Source organism: Peromyscus maniculatus, chromosome 7 (genome assembly GCF_049852395.1).
Source record: "Peromyscus maniculatus bairdii isolate BWxNUB_F1_BW_parent chromosome 7, HU_Pman_BW_mat_3.1, whole genome shotgun sequence".
NCBI classification, from domain to species: Eukaryota; Metazoa; Chordata; class Mammalia; order Rodentia; family Cricetidae; genus Peromyscus; species Peromyscus maniculatus.
Window position 1 is genome coordinate 109,031,368 of NC_134858.1, and position 15,390 is coordinate 109,046,757.

The 15,390-nt window shown below is 44.1% G+C and overlaps 1 protein-coding gene across 1 annotated transcript in view; it reads left to right on the top strand.

Moving 5' to 3' along the window:
- Dclk3 (doublecortin like kinase 3) overlaps positions 1 to 15,078 on the top strand; it is a 53,681-nt gene extending 38,603 nt beyond the window's left edge. Inside the window, exons 3-5 of the mRNA XM_006975510.4 lie at positions 6,619 to 6,751; positions 9,268 to 9,435; positions 13,915 to 15,078. Coding sequence (XP_006975572.3) covers positions 6,619 to 6,751; positions 9,268 to 9,435; positions 13,915 to 14,108 — 495 coding nt within the window. The 3' untranslated portion in view covers positions 14,109 to 15,078. The remainder of the gene's footprint in view (positions 1 to 6,618; positions 6,752 to 9,267; positions 9,436 to 13,914) is intronic.
- Positions 15,079 to 15,390: the final 312 nt, after the last annotated feature.

The window sequence follows — 15,390 nt, forward strand, 5'->3', positions numbered from 1 at the left end:
TAAAGTGGCTGTACAAGTTTGCACTCCCACCAACAGTGTAGGAGTGTTCCCCTTGCTCTACATTCTCTCCAACATAAACTATCATCAGTGTTTTTGATCTTAACCATTCTGACAGGTGTAAGATGGTATCTCAGAGTCATTTTGATTTGCATTTCCCTGATGACTAAGGATGTTGAACAATTCCTTAAATGTCTTTTGGCCATTTGGGATTCTTCTGTTGAGAATTCTCTGTTTAGATCTGTAGCCCATTTTTTAACTGGATTGTTTGTTATTTTGATGTCTAGCCTTTTGAGTTCTTTATATATTTTGGAGATCAGCCCTCTGTCAGATGTGGGGTTGGTGAAAATCTTTTCCCATTCTGCAGGCTGTTGCTTTGTCTTATTTACTGTGTCCTTTGCCTTACAGAAACTTCTATTTTTAGGAGGTCCCATTTACTAATTGTTTCTATCAGTGTCTGTGCTACTGGTGTTATATTTAGGAAGTGGTCTCTGTGCCAATGCTTTTAGGCTACTTCCTACTTTCTCCTCTATCAGGTTCAGCTGGATTTATGTTGAGGTCTTTGATCCACTTAGACTTGAGTTTTGTGCATGGTGACAAATATGGATCTATTTGCAATCTTCTACATGCTGACATCCAGTTATGCCAGCACCATTTGTTGAAGATAGTTTCTTTTTTTCCATTGTACAGTTTTGGCTTCTTTGTCAAGAATCAGGTGTTTATAGGTGTGTGGATTAATGTCAGGATCTTTAATTCAATTCCATTGGTCCACATGTCAGTTTTTATGCTAATACCAAGCTGTTTTTTTTTTAAATTACTATAGCTCTATAGTAGAGCTTGAAGTCAAGGATGGTGATGCCTCCAGAAGTTGCTTTATTGTAAAGAATTGTTTTAGATATTCTATGTTTTCTGTTTTTCCATATGAAGTTGAGTATTGTTCTTTCAAGATCTGTAAAGAAAAGTGTTGGGATTTTGATGGGGATTGCATTGAATCTGTAGATTGCTTTTGGTAAGATTGCCACTTTCATTATGTTGGTTCTACCTATCTATGAGCATGGGAGACCCTTCCATTTTCTGATATCTTCTTCAAGGACTTAAAGTTCTTGTCATACAGCTCTTTCACTTGTTCGGTTAGAGTTACCCCAAGGTATTTTATATTATTGTGGCTATTGTAAAGGGTGATGTTTTTCTGATTTCTTTCTAGGCCCATTTATCATTTGTGTATAGGAGGACTACTGATTTTTTTTTTGAGTTAATCTTGTATCCTGCTACATTACTGAAGGTATTTATCAGTGTCATAATCTTTTGTTTTTTGCTGATCATCCTTCCCTACACCTCTCTGTAGAACCTCTACCTACCTTTGCTGGTTCCCTTCCTCTTGGGTATTTTATTACTCTTTCTTTATCTGCCCCCATCCCTGCTTCCCATCCTGTGAAGCCTCTTCTCCTCTCAAGGGTCTCTTTTCTAGTATGACCTGTACTCACCCTCTCTATCTACACATAACATAAAAATAAAGTCTAGAATCTGTATTTGAGAAAACACGTCACATTTTGTTTTTCTGAGTCCAGGTTGCTTTACTTAAAGTAATAATTTCCAGTTCTATTCATGTTTTCTCTGGCTGTCATGATATCATTCTTCTTTATGGCTGCATAAAGTTCCATCATGTACATACGTGTGCCACAGTTTCTTAACCATTCTTCTGTTGATGGACAAAGTTTCTTAACCATTCTTCTGTTGATGGATATCTAGGTTGGTTCTCTTTCCTGGCTGTCGTGAACAGCGGCTGTAAACATGATGGTCAAGGATTACGGTACCTTTTATGTTCAAGTGTAGATTAGATTGTGGCGTTGGCATTTTGACATGATGTAGTTTCTGAGATTGTTTCAGTTCTTATTAGTTGGAAATGTACTTTGGAGGGAAATGATTCAAAGATCCATGAAGATTCAAGCAGGAATCTAGCGGAGATAAGTAAGCCTATTCCAAGTCTAGTGTTTAAGGGCGCCTTGCCAGTGGTCGGTACTCTGCTGCCCTCTTCTGCTCAGAGAGTAGAAGTGTATTTTTAATTTTTTATCTATTTATCATTGGTTTGTATGCTTGTTTTTTTCCTTTTTCCTTCTTTTTTTTTTTTTGAGCTAGGGTCTTTCTTGCTGTACAGAGGAAGCTGGCTGGAATTTCCTATCCTCCTGAGTGCTGGGATTACAGATACATATGTACCTCATGATGGATTGCATAACCATGTTTAAATTGATGTACTATGGAAGTTCAGAGGTGAATTGATTACATTCCTGACAGGAATATAGTTCAGTTGTAGAGTACTGACTGCACAAGTTCCTGGGTTCGATCCCCAGCCCTGCATTAATCAGGCATGCTGGTACATACCTATAATCCTAGCACTTGGGATCTGGAGGTGGGAGGTCAGAAGTTCACAGTCACCCCGAGCTACATAGCTTGGTCTACATGATACCTTGTCTGAAAAAATTGTTTTGTTCTCTTGAGGTTTTGATAGTGAGGCTTTGAGGGCACAAGTGTGGTCATCTGATGCTCACACCACTAGTGCACACTGCCTGGATTCAAAGCAGGACACTCTTTAGATGGCTGGAAAGGGGGACATGGACGCAGACAAACCAGTCAGTCACTCATGCTGTGTGCAGCCATCTCTGCATCCTGTCAGGCAGAGGGCCTGGACAAGCCCAGCAAGAGCATGGCCCAGAACAGCGAGTTTAGATAAACTTGGAGATGTGGGTTGGGTTGAGCTATGGCAAGAGATTTGGGACAGACTGCTTCCAAACCCAGGAAAGCCAGAAAGGCCTTGAGACAGAGGCATTGAAGTAGACATTTAATGGGTTCTTCAGCTGCTTGGTCAAATGATAGTCCTGAGTATTACCTACCCTACCCTAGAAACCAAGTCCCACAAGGACTTGGGAGGAGTCCTAGGATCATAACTTAGAGAATTCAGAAAGCGAGCTGAGAAAGCAGGTAGAGATGGACTTCTGGGTCAGCACAAGAAGACCTAAGGTGAACAAGTGTCTGGTGGGGGGATGTGTTAGACAAGTTTATTGTTTGGGTGGAGGTCTGACCTGATGGTGAGATAGGAAGTGTTCTGAAGCAAAGAATTACAGTGCCTGCTGAAAAACCCAAACCCTCACACACTGCATACCCTGGAGTGCAACAAAGCTGTTTATATAGTGGAGTGAATGGCAGCTTTGTCTGAGGAGGCAGTCAGTGGGAAGAGTGCTTGCTATGAAAGCAAGAGGACCAAGTTCAAATCCCTGGCACCTGCATAAAAGCTGGGCATGACTGTGCACCTGTAATTGCTGTGTTGGAGGATGGAGACAGGTGGGTACGGGGTGCTGGCCAACCAGCCCAGCTGAACTGTCAGGTTCAGTGAGAGATCCTGTCTCATTAAATAAGGAGGGGGGAGAGAGAGAGGGAGAGGGAGAGGGAGAGAAAGAGAGAGAACCAATGTACTCATGCCTGCATGAGTACTCATATCTACACACATACGTGCCCATGAACCACCTCTCACAGAAAGTAGATACTTAATAAAATAATAATAGACAACTCTGAGATGATTAAGGAAACCCTGACTGTAGAAGCTAGAGTCTTAGCCACACTGGTCCTTCTAAGCAATGGTCCTTCTAAGCACAAATTCTAATTGGTCTTAATAATAAAAACCCAGAGTCAGATGTCAGGGTAAATGCTGACAGATCAGAGAAGTAAAGGAACTAGCCACAGTCACCTCTTACCTCTCCAACTCCTTAGTTCAAAAAGGGGTGAGCTTCTGTCTCCTTCCGCCTTATATTCCGCTCTCCACTCAGCCATATCACTTCCTGTCTCCACCTCCCTAGTGCTGGGGATTAAAGACATATGCTTCCCAAGTACTGGGAGCAAAGGCATGAGATCCCAAGTGCTGGGATTAAAGGTCTATGCCACCACTGCCTGGCTTCTATGATTAACTAGTGGCTAGCTCTGCACTCTGATCTCCAGGCAAGCTTTATTTGTTAGAGCACAAACAAAATACCACCACAGTTCCAGGTGGGAGAAACTGAGTTATGAAGAAAAAAGAGCAGCATATTATGTTTTAGACAGGCCCATACAATCACTTAAAAACTGCTGTGATGTTTTGAGACCATATCCAGGACACTGAACATAATACAATTTCAAATGAAAGTCTGAATTTCCAGAACATTTCATTTGGTCTCTACTGGCCCAGTGGGGCTAGGCTTTGGAATTAGGAGTTTCCAGTTAATTTTTGATAGGAATATCCATTTTATTTTGGTGTATTTAATTGGCTAGATACTTTTAATGCCAATCATTTGGCTGGAAATATTTGCAAATATTTTTTAGGGGAACATTTTTTTCTTCAACAATTACCTAGTAAATATGATGAATGCAGATAGTCCATCTGGTGATTCTAGGCACCAACAATATTTTATTTTCCTTTCTTTTCCAACTAGATTTTTCAGTCTAAATTATTCTGTTGTTTCTTTCAGGCTGCATCTGTCTCTTTGCACAGAGTGGGCAGAACTGTGATTGGGGTCTGAAACTATGGTTTCTTCTTGGCCAGGTTAATGATGTGTAGCTGCTTGGATGGGGTTCTGCAGGGCACCCACTGGGATTTCCAGGTTCTCAGAACAAGGAACTGGACCGGGACACATGGTAGTGACAGAAACAGAGAGTTTACTAGGGAAGAAAAGCACTTTAGAGAACAGGAATGAGCCTGAGTTGGTCATTTCCTTCTGAATTGGTCATGATGATGGGTAGTTAGGGACCTGTGTAGAGTGCTCTCCCTGTGCATGCTTTTTCCCGATGGTAAGGGAGGGTTTCCAGCCTTTTCCTCTGTCATTGTTTTCTTTCATATGTCAGTTTTGACCCAGACTCAGCAACTAAGACACTTTCAACTTGTAGAGATGCCAGTTCATTGGTGGAACCACATGTGTGGAAATCTGACATAATCAGGATCTCCTTCTACCCCCCACCCCCTGCTGGAATCTCTACTGAGAGAATTTCGAGGCTGTGCACAGAGTACAGTGTGGAGATGGTAGTGTTTATTACAGTGAAGTGGAACACTTTCAGGGGGACAGTGCCCAAAGGGACCACTCTGTGTTAGACACATTTCCAAGTGGGGAGAGTAGACAATGGCCAAACAGACCGCTGTGCCGACCTTTATTACCTACATCTTAGGCAGGCTTTACCCTGTTTCTAAATTCTCTAGAATAGACAGCTTTCCCCAATGGGTTTTCCTGCCCAGGTGATTGATAGGCCCATGGATGAATTCTGGGAGGTCATAAGAGTGTGTTCTTGTTCATTACTAGGAAGCTTGCAACTAGATAGACTAGATAGTGATTTCACAATCTTCTGGGTAGTTCAGAAAGTCATGCCTCTACCTGAGGCCAGAAAGTCCACTCAGATCCCATTCTTTTGATTCATAGTCACAATTCTGCTATTTCACTTTCACATTTAACATGAGGTTTTACAACAGAGGGGTACATTCTTAAAGACCCTGAGTATCTAACCATCTACCTAGCAGGGAGAGACAGAATGGCTGCTCCAGCCTGCCCTGCCCGTTGCCACCATGACTCAGATACAGGGAGACCCACCATTACCCTTTGGGCTCCACCCCCTAGTGCTGACAGGAGCACAGGAGATCTTTGTTCAGGTCCAGAAGAAACACAGGGTGTGAGCTGCAGACAAGCTGGGTGTTCTTGTGGGTATGGCAGCAACAATGAGTCACTCTCTTGGATAAAACCAGCCTGTTTTATCCAGTAAGTTTTTAATCCAGCACTTGAATAACAGTGTTGCTCATCATCTGACCTTGCCCACTGGCTTCTTTGGTGTGATATGGACAGCTGATCTTTGGTTTTACTTGGGTATGTGCTTACTAATATTGAAGGAGGCCAGAGTTTGAATTTGTGTCTGGTTATCTTGATTTTGCCCAGATGGAATCAGCTTCTATTGTGTGGAAGTACCATGTATCTTGGACTTACAGGAAGATAGGACTAGGTTTGAACACTCATTGTTTGTGCCCTGTGGAGTACAACATACATTTATTTATTTGAAGTGGGGTGGGAGTGTGTGCCACATCTGGAGTTAAGTTTTCTCGCTTTCCACCATGTGGGTCCTGGGATTGAACCCAGGTCATGAGTTTTGATGGCAAGTACCTTTACCCACTGAGCCATCTCACTGTCCAGACCTTTTCTTGCTCTTAGATAAGTTAGTTTATGCTCTAAGTACCCTGATCCTTGTTATAACACAGTGCTGCCCAGTAGAGACAGTTTCCATCTACGCTGTCCAGCATGGTGCCCAACTCATAGGGGGCTGTTGAACATACACATGTGCTCAGTGCAGCTGGGAAACCGGGTTTTGATCAGTAAATTCAAACATCCCATTTGATGACATGGTGATGCTGTGCTGGATCGCACAGTGAATTTGAATCTGATTCTTTGGTTGAAAGTGTGAGCAGTTGCATTGAGGTTCGGCTGGACGAATCTGTCCTGGGATACCCTGTAAGCTTCCATGGGTTATTGCTGCTCTGACCTGGCTGCATACACACACTGTCTCAGTATCCCCTCTTTGTTTCCACCACAGTTTTGGTGATTTGGACATTTTGATTCCATCTAGGTTCAGCGAAATGAAGACAAGTCTACCACCTTGAAGCTGGCTGATTTTGGCCTGGCCAAACATGTGGTGAGGCCTATATTTACCGTGTGTGGGACACCTACATATGTAGCTCCTGAAATTCTTTCTGAGAAAGGTAAGTGTTACCCTTTGCTCTTTGGTACTCAAGCTCATCAAGCAACAAATGCCTTGCTTAGTGTTTTCCAACAAGGAGCAGTTAAAAAAAAATCTCAGAGTGCTGGAACTCATGCTTGCTAAAACATTTATTTATTTGTGTGTGTGTGTGTGTGTGTGTGTGTGTGTGTGTGTGTGTGTGTGTGTGTGTGTAGGCAGGACAATGGGATGAAAGAGAACTGGGAGAGAAAATCTGTTCAGTGAAGGCCATTTGTACCTAGGTTTACTATTTGGAGAGAAAATGGAAACATTTCTTATGCTAAAAGTTTAAAAATTCCTTGACAAACCTCCATCTAAAGGCAGAAGAGATCTCATTTCAAACTTGGAATATTCATTCCTAATTTATGAGGATCAAATGAACTACTTTGTAAAGCATATAAACAAAAATTACATGGGAGATAGCTTGATAGCTGTTGCATTGTTAAGTGAATTTACCTATTGGCTGAGAGAGGCTCAGGTGGGTTGAAAGCTTAGTCATAGGTGGAAGACATGGCTAGTTCCCCATCAGCACGGGCACCTGAAGCCGTGATGAGGAGATGGAGCATGCCTGAGGCTATGGGGTAGAGAATTCAGAATAATAGTTGTACTGGATGTAGAGAGTCAGTGGGTTGAGTAGACTGAGCCTAGATTTATCCCAAACAGGAAGTGTTTAAATTTTGAGTGATGGGTGTCATGGCCGTTGTACTGTAATGACAGTGGAACAAAAGAACACCAAAAGACACAGGACATTTGAATGCAAGCAAAGATGAGTTAGATGAGAGACAAAGCAAATTAGCATAAGCTTGTGGGGAAAGCACACCAACTAAAACAGTGTAGACTCACATCAGAATAGAGACATCGGTATATCTACATCAGTATAGAGACATTAGTATTGAGACATCAATATAGAGACAATATATAGAGAGATATCAGTATAGACCCACACTGTTGTCTTGTTGGCAAGGATGGGAAGTCCTGGATAAATATGTTATATTGGGACTCTTTAATCTGATGGCTAAATTGGTGAGCTGGTGGCTCTCCAGTGATGCCAGGACAAGGACAGATAAGCTCAAACAAGCCATGGGTCCTGCCTGCAGGAGGGAAAGCAGTCAGTAGAGGGCCAGACTACATGGAAATGGAACTGGATTACAAACGAACAAGCTTTAGAGACCAAGGACAAGGTTTAAGAGAAGGTGGGGGCAGAAGAATCTGTCCTCAGGAGTTAACAGTGCTTGAGAATTGAACAGTCATCACCAAGCTGGCCAGCCTGTCCACTTTAGCCTCTTATTGATTTGTGTCTTGGTAAACTTGCTCTGAGGCTTAGTGATGAACTTCTAATGTCCATTTAAAGCTACCAGCTGTGTTCATTTCCTAAAGGTGAGAAGTCAGAAAGTGCTTGAAATTGTGTGCACGCCCATTTATGGGAACGTGATAGGTGAGGTGTAGCTGGAGAGTTTTCTGTCCGGGCCCCACCAAACCCTGGCAGTCCGACAGCTCACTTATAAAATAAACATACAGACGCTTATATTATTTAAACTGTTTGGCCTAATGGCTCAGGCTTATAGCTATCTAGTTCTTACATCTTAAATTAATCCATTTCTATAAATCTATACCTTGCCACGTGGCTTGTGGCTTACCGGCGTCTTCACATGCTGCTTGTCATGGCAGTGGCTAGCAGTATCTCTCTCCACCTTCCTGTTCTCTCAGTTCTCCCCTCTGTTAGTCCCGCCTATACTTCCTGCCTGGCCATTGGCCAATAAGTGTTTTATTTATTGACCAACCAGAGCAACACATTTGACATACAGACCATCCCACAGCAGTGAGGCACATAAAAATGTCAGCTGGGCATCACTGTTTTAGTTCTATTCTGTTCCCGTGGCAAATGCCATGACAAAAAAAGCCACTTGGGCAAGGAAAAGGCTTATTTCATCTTGCACTTCCAGATCACACTCAGTCACTTAGAGAAGTCAGGTGGGTATGCAAGGTAGGAACCTGAAGGTAGACTGCTTGCTATTCCAACTTACTCACAAGCAAGGAATACAGTTGAAACCCAGGCAGAATGATTCTTGGTGACTTGCTCACAGGCTCATGTTTAACTAGCTTTCTTATTCACCTCAAGCCTAGGGATGGTACTGCTCATAGTGGGCTTGGCCCTTTTACCTATATCAATTAATAATCAAGACAATTCTCTACAGATACTGCTCACAGGCTCACATTCAACTGAGACTCCCCTCTCAGGGGACTCTAGGCTATATAAAAGTTGACAGTTAAAGCTAGCTAGGACAATTACTTTGTATATCTCCTCTCCAATAAGTTACATTATATTATAATCAGTGATCATATTTGTTACATTTCTTTTTGCCGAGAGGAAATACCTGACAAAAGCAACTTAAGGGAGGAGGGGCTTTTTGTTGTTATTGTTGTTGCACAGTTCAAGAGATCGAGTGTAACACCTCCTACCTGCTTGTTGAGGGGTTTCCTGTCTCTGTGTTCTTGCAGGTTATGGCCTGGAGGTGGACATGTGGGCTGCAGGTGTGATCCTCTACATCCTCCTGTGTGGCTTCCCCCCTTTCAGAAGTCCTGAGAGGGACCAGGATGAACTCTTCAACATCATCCAGCTGGGCCAGTTTGAGTTCCTCGCTCCGTACTGGGACAACATCTCTGATGGTAAGATTTGGGGGGCTCTCTGTGATGGGGAGGAGAGCTGAGGGCCTCTCCCTACTCTTTCAAAGAGTGGCCTGGAGAGGTGTTTGGAGGGTGTGGATGAAGCTTGGAGTGGTGTGTCAACTATTCTCATGCATAGATGAGGGACTTGGAGCTTTCTCAGTTTAGATGTGGCCTTCCAGTCTGGACCCTCCTGGGATTTGGAAGGGGTGTTATGCTAACTTTTCCTGGGAAAGATGTTGTCTTGAGCATGTTATGTCAGCACCATTGATGAACACACACACTTGTGTCTCTTTCCACAAAGGCAGAATTTATTGAGTAACAGTGAATTCACAAAGCAATTTTTTTTTTTTTTTTTTTTTTTTGGTTTTTCGAAACAGGGTTTCTCTGTGTAGCTTTGCGCCTTTCCTGGAGCTCACTTGGTAGCCCAGGCTGGCCTCGAACTCACAGAGATCCGCCTGCCTCTGCCTCCCGAGTGCTGGGATTAAAGGCGTGCGCCACCAACGCCCGGCAACAAAGCAAAGCAATTTTAATGGTAGCAATTTGCCAGATTGGTAATTGGGCCAAGGTTAGCACATGTTCTTGTATTCCATTCTTAGTTACTAATATTAACTCTTACATCATATATCACAGGATAACACACACACACACACACACACACACACACACACACACACTATACTACTGAACAGATACAAAAGGTTAAAAAGGGTTGCAGCAGAATTTCACGAGGTTTCAGAAGTGGGCGGATAGAGATGTAAGTAGAATCTGTATTGATAAGATAAGGAACCCAAATTAGAGACAGTTACAAGGCTGCCATTGCCAGGCTGCTGTCCCTCACTGCCACTGTCAGGCAGGCTGCTGTCCCTCACTGGGTTTGAGAGTGAAGCGGCAGCATTGAGTCTGGCTGAGAGAGAGGTTAAAGGGCAGGGTGGGGTCTGTAGCCACAGCTGGCTGAGAGAGAGGTGGCAGGTCCAGACAGGCAATCAGGAGGAGGGGTAGGTGGCAGTTGAGTAGGCTTTGTCAGCAGTGGGGACAGAGCTGAACTGAAACCCCAGGGACACCTGGGAGTAGTCTGCCTGTTGGTCCTTGATACACATACGAGGTATCACGTAACAGGATGATGGAGGACTCTTGCCATTACTGTGCTGAGTGTCCTCTTTGTGGGTCCAAGTCAGGGCGCTGCACCCTTTTCTCAGTCTGGGTGTTTAAGTTCTTGGGCCTGGTACTCATCTTTCCATATGGACTCAACTCACCCCAATAAATCTATAAGTGGCTCATTTTCTACTATGGGGAATAAGCTATAGGCCTGAGCCTCATGAGTGGTACTATGTGGACAGTCCCAGTCATGTGTTCACCCAGGTGTACTGCCTCCTCTATCCCCAGAATGGATGGATGGTCCCAGTCATGTGTTCACCCAGGTGCACTGCCCCCTCTATCCCCAATGGATGGTCCCAGTCATGTGTTCACCCAGGTGCACTGCCCCCTCTATCCCCAATGGATGGTCCCAGTCATGCATTCACCCAGGTGCACTGCCTTCCTCTATCCCCAGGATGGATGGATGGTCCCAGTCATGCATTCACCCAGGTGCACTGCCTTCCTCTATCCCCAGGATGGATGGATGGTCCCAGTCATGCGTTCATCCAGGTGCACTGCCCCCTCTATCCCCAGGATGGATGGATGGTCCCAGTCATGTGTTCACCCAGGTACATAGCCCCCCTTTTATCCCCAGAATGGAGTCAAATTTATGTATAAAATGGAGTCTCTCAGGACAAGGAAAGTCTGAAAAAGCCATTGTCTTCACCAATATGGAGTCTAGTGCAGCCTGATGACAGTAGACATGAAGAAACATCTCTTTACTCGAGGTACACCCACAGACAACAGACCAGAGCAGCAATTCCATAAAAGTGCAACTTGGGGAACCAGTGAGTTTATTGAATTTACTTACACAGTGTGGGTGAAGAGTGACTTACAGGAACAAGAGTGACCCAAACATAGCTGCATCACTGAGCAGTTCCACCCCATCATGGATGATGACCTTGTGGAAGTTTCCGTATAGAGTTATCTTTTCTGTTAGCCTTCCATTTTCTTTATACTCCAGCACTTTCCAAGATCACTTGTAGTTGGGTGTAGCCATGTTTTTCCGGTCCCACCTGGCCCCACCCTCCTGTGTTTCTCCAGCCCCCCAGTCCTGTAGTCACTTATAAATTAATCACTCAGAGGCTTAATATGAATTTCAAATTCTATGGCCTATTGGCTCAGGCTTCTCACTAGCTAGCTCTTACAACTTAATCCACGTCTATCAATCTATGCATTGCCACATGGCTTCGGGCTTACCAGTCAGTACTTTCACATCTTGCTTCTCCTGGCGGCAGCTCACAGCATCTTCCCCAGTCTCCTTTCTTCTCCTCTCTCTCCAGCTGGAATGTACTGCCTCACCTTATTCTGCCTCACCATTGGCCAAGCAGCTTTATTTATCAACCAATCAGAGCAACACATATTCACAGTGTACAGAAATTCGTACCACAGCAGTTGGGGGAAGGAAGGAAGCAGTTGGAAGAAGGAAGGGAGGGATGGCTGGACTACCAACTGTAGCTCCTTATCCTGCTAGGAGGTATCAGTGGTGGTCAGCATCACAGACCTAGCTACCTCTATATTGTTCTGCTCAGATGGTTGCTATGGTTACTGGACTAAAGTCATAGGCACTCCAAAATGGTCATGGGATGGTCAGGTACAGAAAAAAAAAATTACTATAATAGAGTGGTATAGAGCCTGCCCAGCTTGAACTCGGCAGGGTAGGAGAAGTCTATGACTTCTGGACTCTGGAGCTTACTTTTGGGGAGGGGCTGACAGGTGTGGGAGCAGCTGATACTGAGTTAGGGACACTTTTCAAGAAGGGTGAAAACATGGGTGTTTTCTTTCTGTGTTCCATGAATCAGGAAGGAGAGCCTACAGAACTGGGGTGAAGGTTAGGGGATTGAGGATTGGGGAGACGGACTTGCAGGGAGTCTCTGTTTTCTACTCACCCACCAACCTGCCTACCAGTTAGGTTTAGGGGGAGAGAGAGAAGTGGATAGGTTTGAGAGAGAAGCTGAGTTGAATGTCCCTCAAGGGAGCCACAGACAGATAAGCATGGCATGGTGGAGATCTGAAGCAAGAGCCTTCCAGTTCTACCAGACAAAGGAGGTCTCTACATTTAGAGGTTTCTGAAAGAAAGGGTGGTGGTGGTGGTTCTGGGCCCAGTGGAAGCAGACTTAGTTAATATGTGATCTATGCTGTGTACCTTCATCCAGGCTGCCTCTGATTCCCAGGCAGGAGAGAGGGGCTAGACTCTCAGTGAGAAGGATGGAAGGCTGCAGCTGCTGTGAGTCTCTTTACAGCTGGATGGGGCCTGTCAGTCATCACAGTAGACTGCAGTGAGGCAGGGCCAGATCCATGAGGCTTTTCCCTGTAGCACCTGGGGGGTAAGGAGGTGGGGGTGGGGTTGGAGGTGGGATCTGGCTTCTGACAGTCTTCCCATCTCTCTAGGATCAGTAAGGATTTGAGCAGGAAGTAAAATTCATTTGATTTAGTGTTAATGGCTGCTTAGGTTTCTTTACATGTTTTTCAGTTTTGTCAGTATGTAAAAATATCAGCTTAGGAAAAGGGAACATGTTTTATTTAAAAGTCGGTTAGTTTGATGTAAAAATTTGAAGTACATAGATGTGGTGCATGGTCTGTTTCCTTGGCCTGGGTATGTGGATGTTAGGGGTGGGGCTGGAAAAAGTGAACAGCTGTCTTTCACAGCTGTGCTATCTAGCCCTGGTCACACATGGTTAATAAAGTAAGGTTTTATTTATTCAGCATCACTAGATAGATTTCTCTTCCCCTTTTCTTTCTTTCCCATTTCCTCCTCTTCCTTTCCTCTATCATTTCCTCTTCCCTTCTCTCTATCATTTCCTCTTTCCTTTCCTCTTTCTTCCCCTACTTTTTCTTTTGCCTGCACTTTTTATCCTCCTCTCCTCTCCTCTCCTCTCCTCTCCTCTCCTCTCCTCTCCTCTCCTCTCCTCTCCTCTCCTCTCCTCTCCTCCCCTCTTCTCCCCTCTTCTCCCCTCTGCTCTCCTCTCCTCTTCAACCTGCTCTTCCTTCCTTCCTTCCTTCTTCTCTTTCTTTTTTTAATTATTATGATTTTTTTGGACAGGGCCTCACTCTAGCCCAGACTATCTGGGAATTCACTATGTAGCTCCCTCGGGCTAGCTCAGACTCAAATGATCTTCCTTCTCTAGCTTAACCTAATCTCTAATGCTCACTCGGTGGTCATGAGTGGTTGGAACAGGTCTGGGATGTTCCATCTCCTGTCATTCATTCTGAACAAGGAAAACTTGTTTGCATTCCCATAGTGCTGATGTGGATGCGTGGGCTCCACTTCATGGCTCGGAAGGAAAGAACACTATAAACTACATGTATTCATCATTCTTTCCCCAATTTCTGCCCCTCTCACAGCTGCCAAAGATCTGGTGAGACATTTGCTGGTAGTGGACCCCAAGAAGCGGTACACGGCCCACCAGGTCCTTCAGCATCCATGGATTGAGATGGTTGGACATCCCAGCACAGTGAACCCACAGAAGGAGGAGTCCTCCAGCAGCGAGGGTCGCTTCCAGAGCCAGCACAAGAAGGCTGCAGAGCAGGTGGCATGATCCTGTCTGGGGCATCTATCCAGCCTGCTCTTCTTGAGGACACAGAAGGGTCAAAGTCTAGAAGAAGACCATGCAAGGCGCTTCCCAGACTAGAGAAAGAGAAGAGACACCTGGAATATTCTAAAGAGTGTTTAAAAAGGAAGTCCTAATGTTAAATGCTCTATGACATTTTAGATTTGTGTATCGTAAGAATTGCCACGAATGAAGAATTTTGATAATAACACTTCTGTTTCCTCCTTGTAGTCAAGTTCATAGTGGACTACATGAGTGTGCTTTCCATGGCTTGAGCTCCCCCATGTGATGAATGAGGTGAATCCTGGCTTTTCTATTTTAATAAAACATCTCTGAGTTACAGAAAAATAACTGCCCTGTTCAGTGATGGGGAGAGCTGGAGAATACAGTTCAACACAGCTGTATTTCAATCTTTGACCGTTGTGATAAAATCTTGTTTGCATCTCAGAATAGCAGAGACCAACAAATATGATTCTATGGGCTAAAATTCCATAAAACCCCCAATTTTTTGGTAGGGGGAAACATCTGCAGGCTGACTGATTAGAACTTCATGATTATGGAGAATTGGAATACACAGGTAGCCAAAAGTTATCTTTAGTCTCCTTATATCTTATGTATCACCAAACTGTATATTTGACCTAGCAGATAAAGCTGTTAGAACATATTAACTCAGCTGACTGCTAGCTTCTACTCATCCCAAAGCTAAGATGTTGTAGCATCCAGAGCCTACAGAAAAGATGTCCCTGCTCTGACATAAGCCCCTACCTGATTACACCACCAGTATACTTGGTAAATTCATTGGTTTGTGACTTTGTTGTATTTTGTGATAATAATAAAATCATGTAACCATTTCCAGGATGGGATGTATCATTTGGGACAACATGAATGCATGTTGCCAGGCCACGATCACTCATAATTGGCTCAGAATAAACAATTTCTTATTCTTTTTGAAGCAAGAGCTGTGTATTTTGCGTTGATAATTTTCATCCTACTTTACAGATGGAAATTTGGGTTAGGAGGGGTCTGATTTGCCCATCATTACTTAGCTTACAAAAAATCTTAGCTGTTGGAGGTGGACCTCAGTGCAGAGCAACCCCGCACCCCTGTTCTTGTTCCAGCCCCTGTTCTTATTGCATTACCTTCACTGTGGGGTTAAAGAAGCACTGATTCATGCTAGATAGAGAGAAGGAGAAATTGGGGGGAGGAGAAACCGGGAATTACTATCCCATTCCCAGAGAGGCACAGGCTCTCCCTGAAGGGCTTATGATAG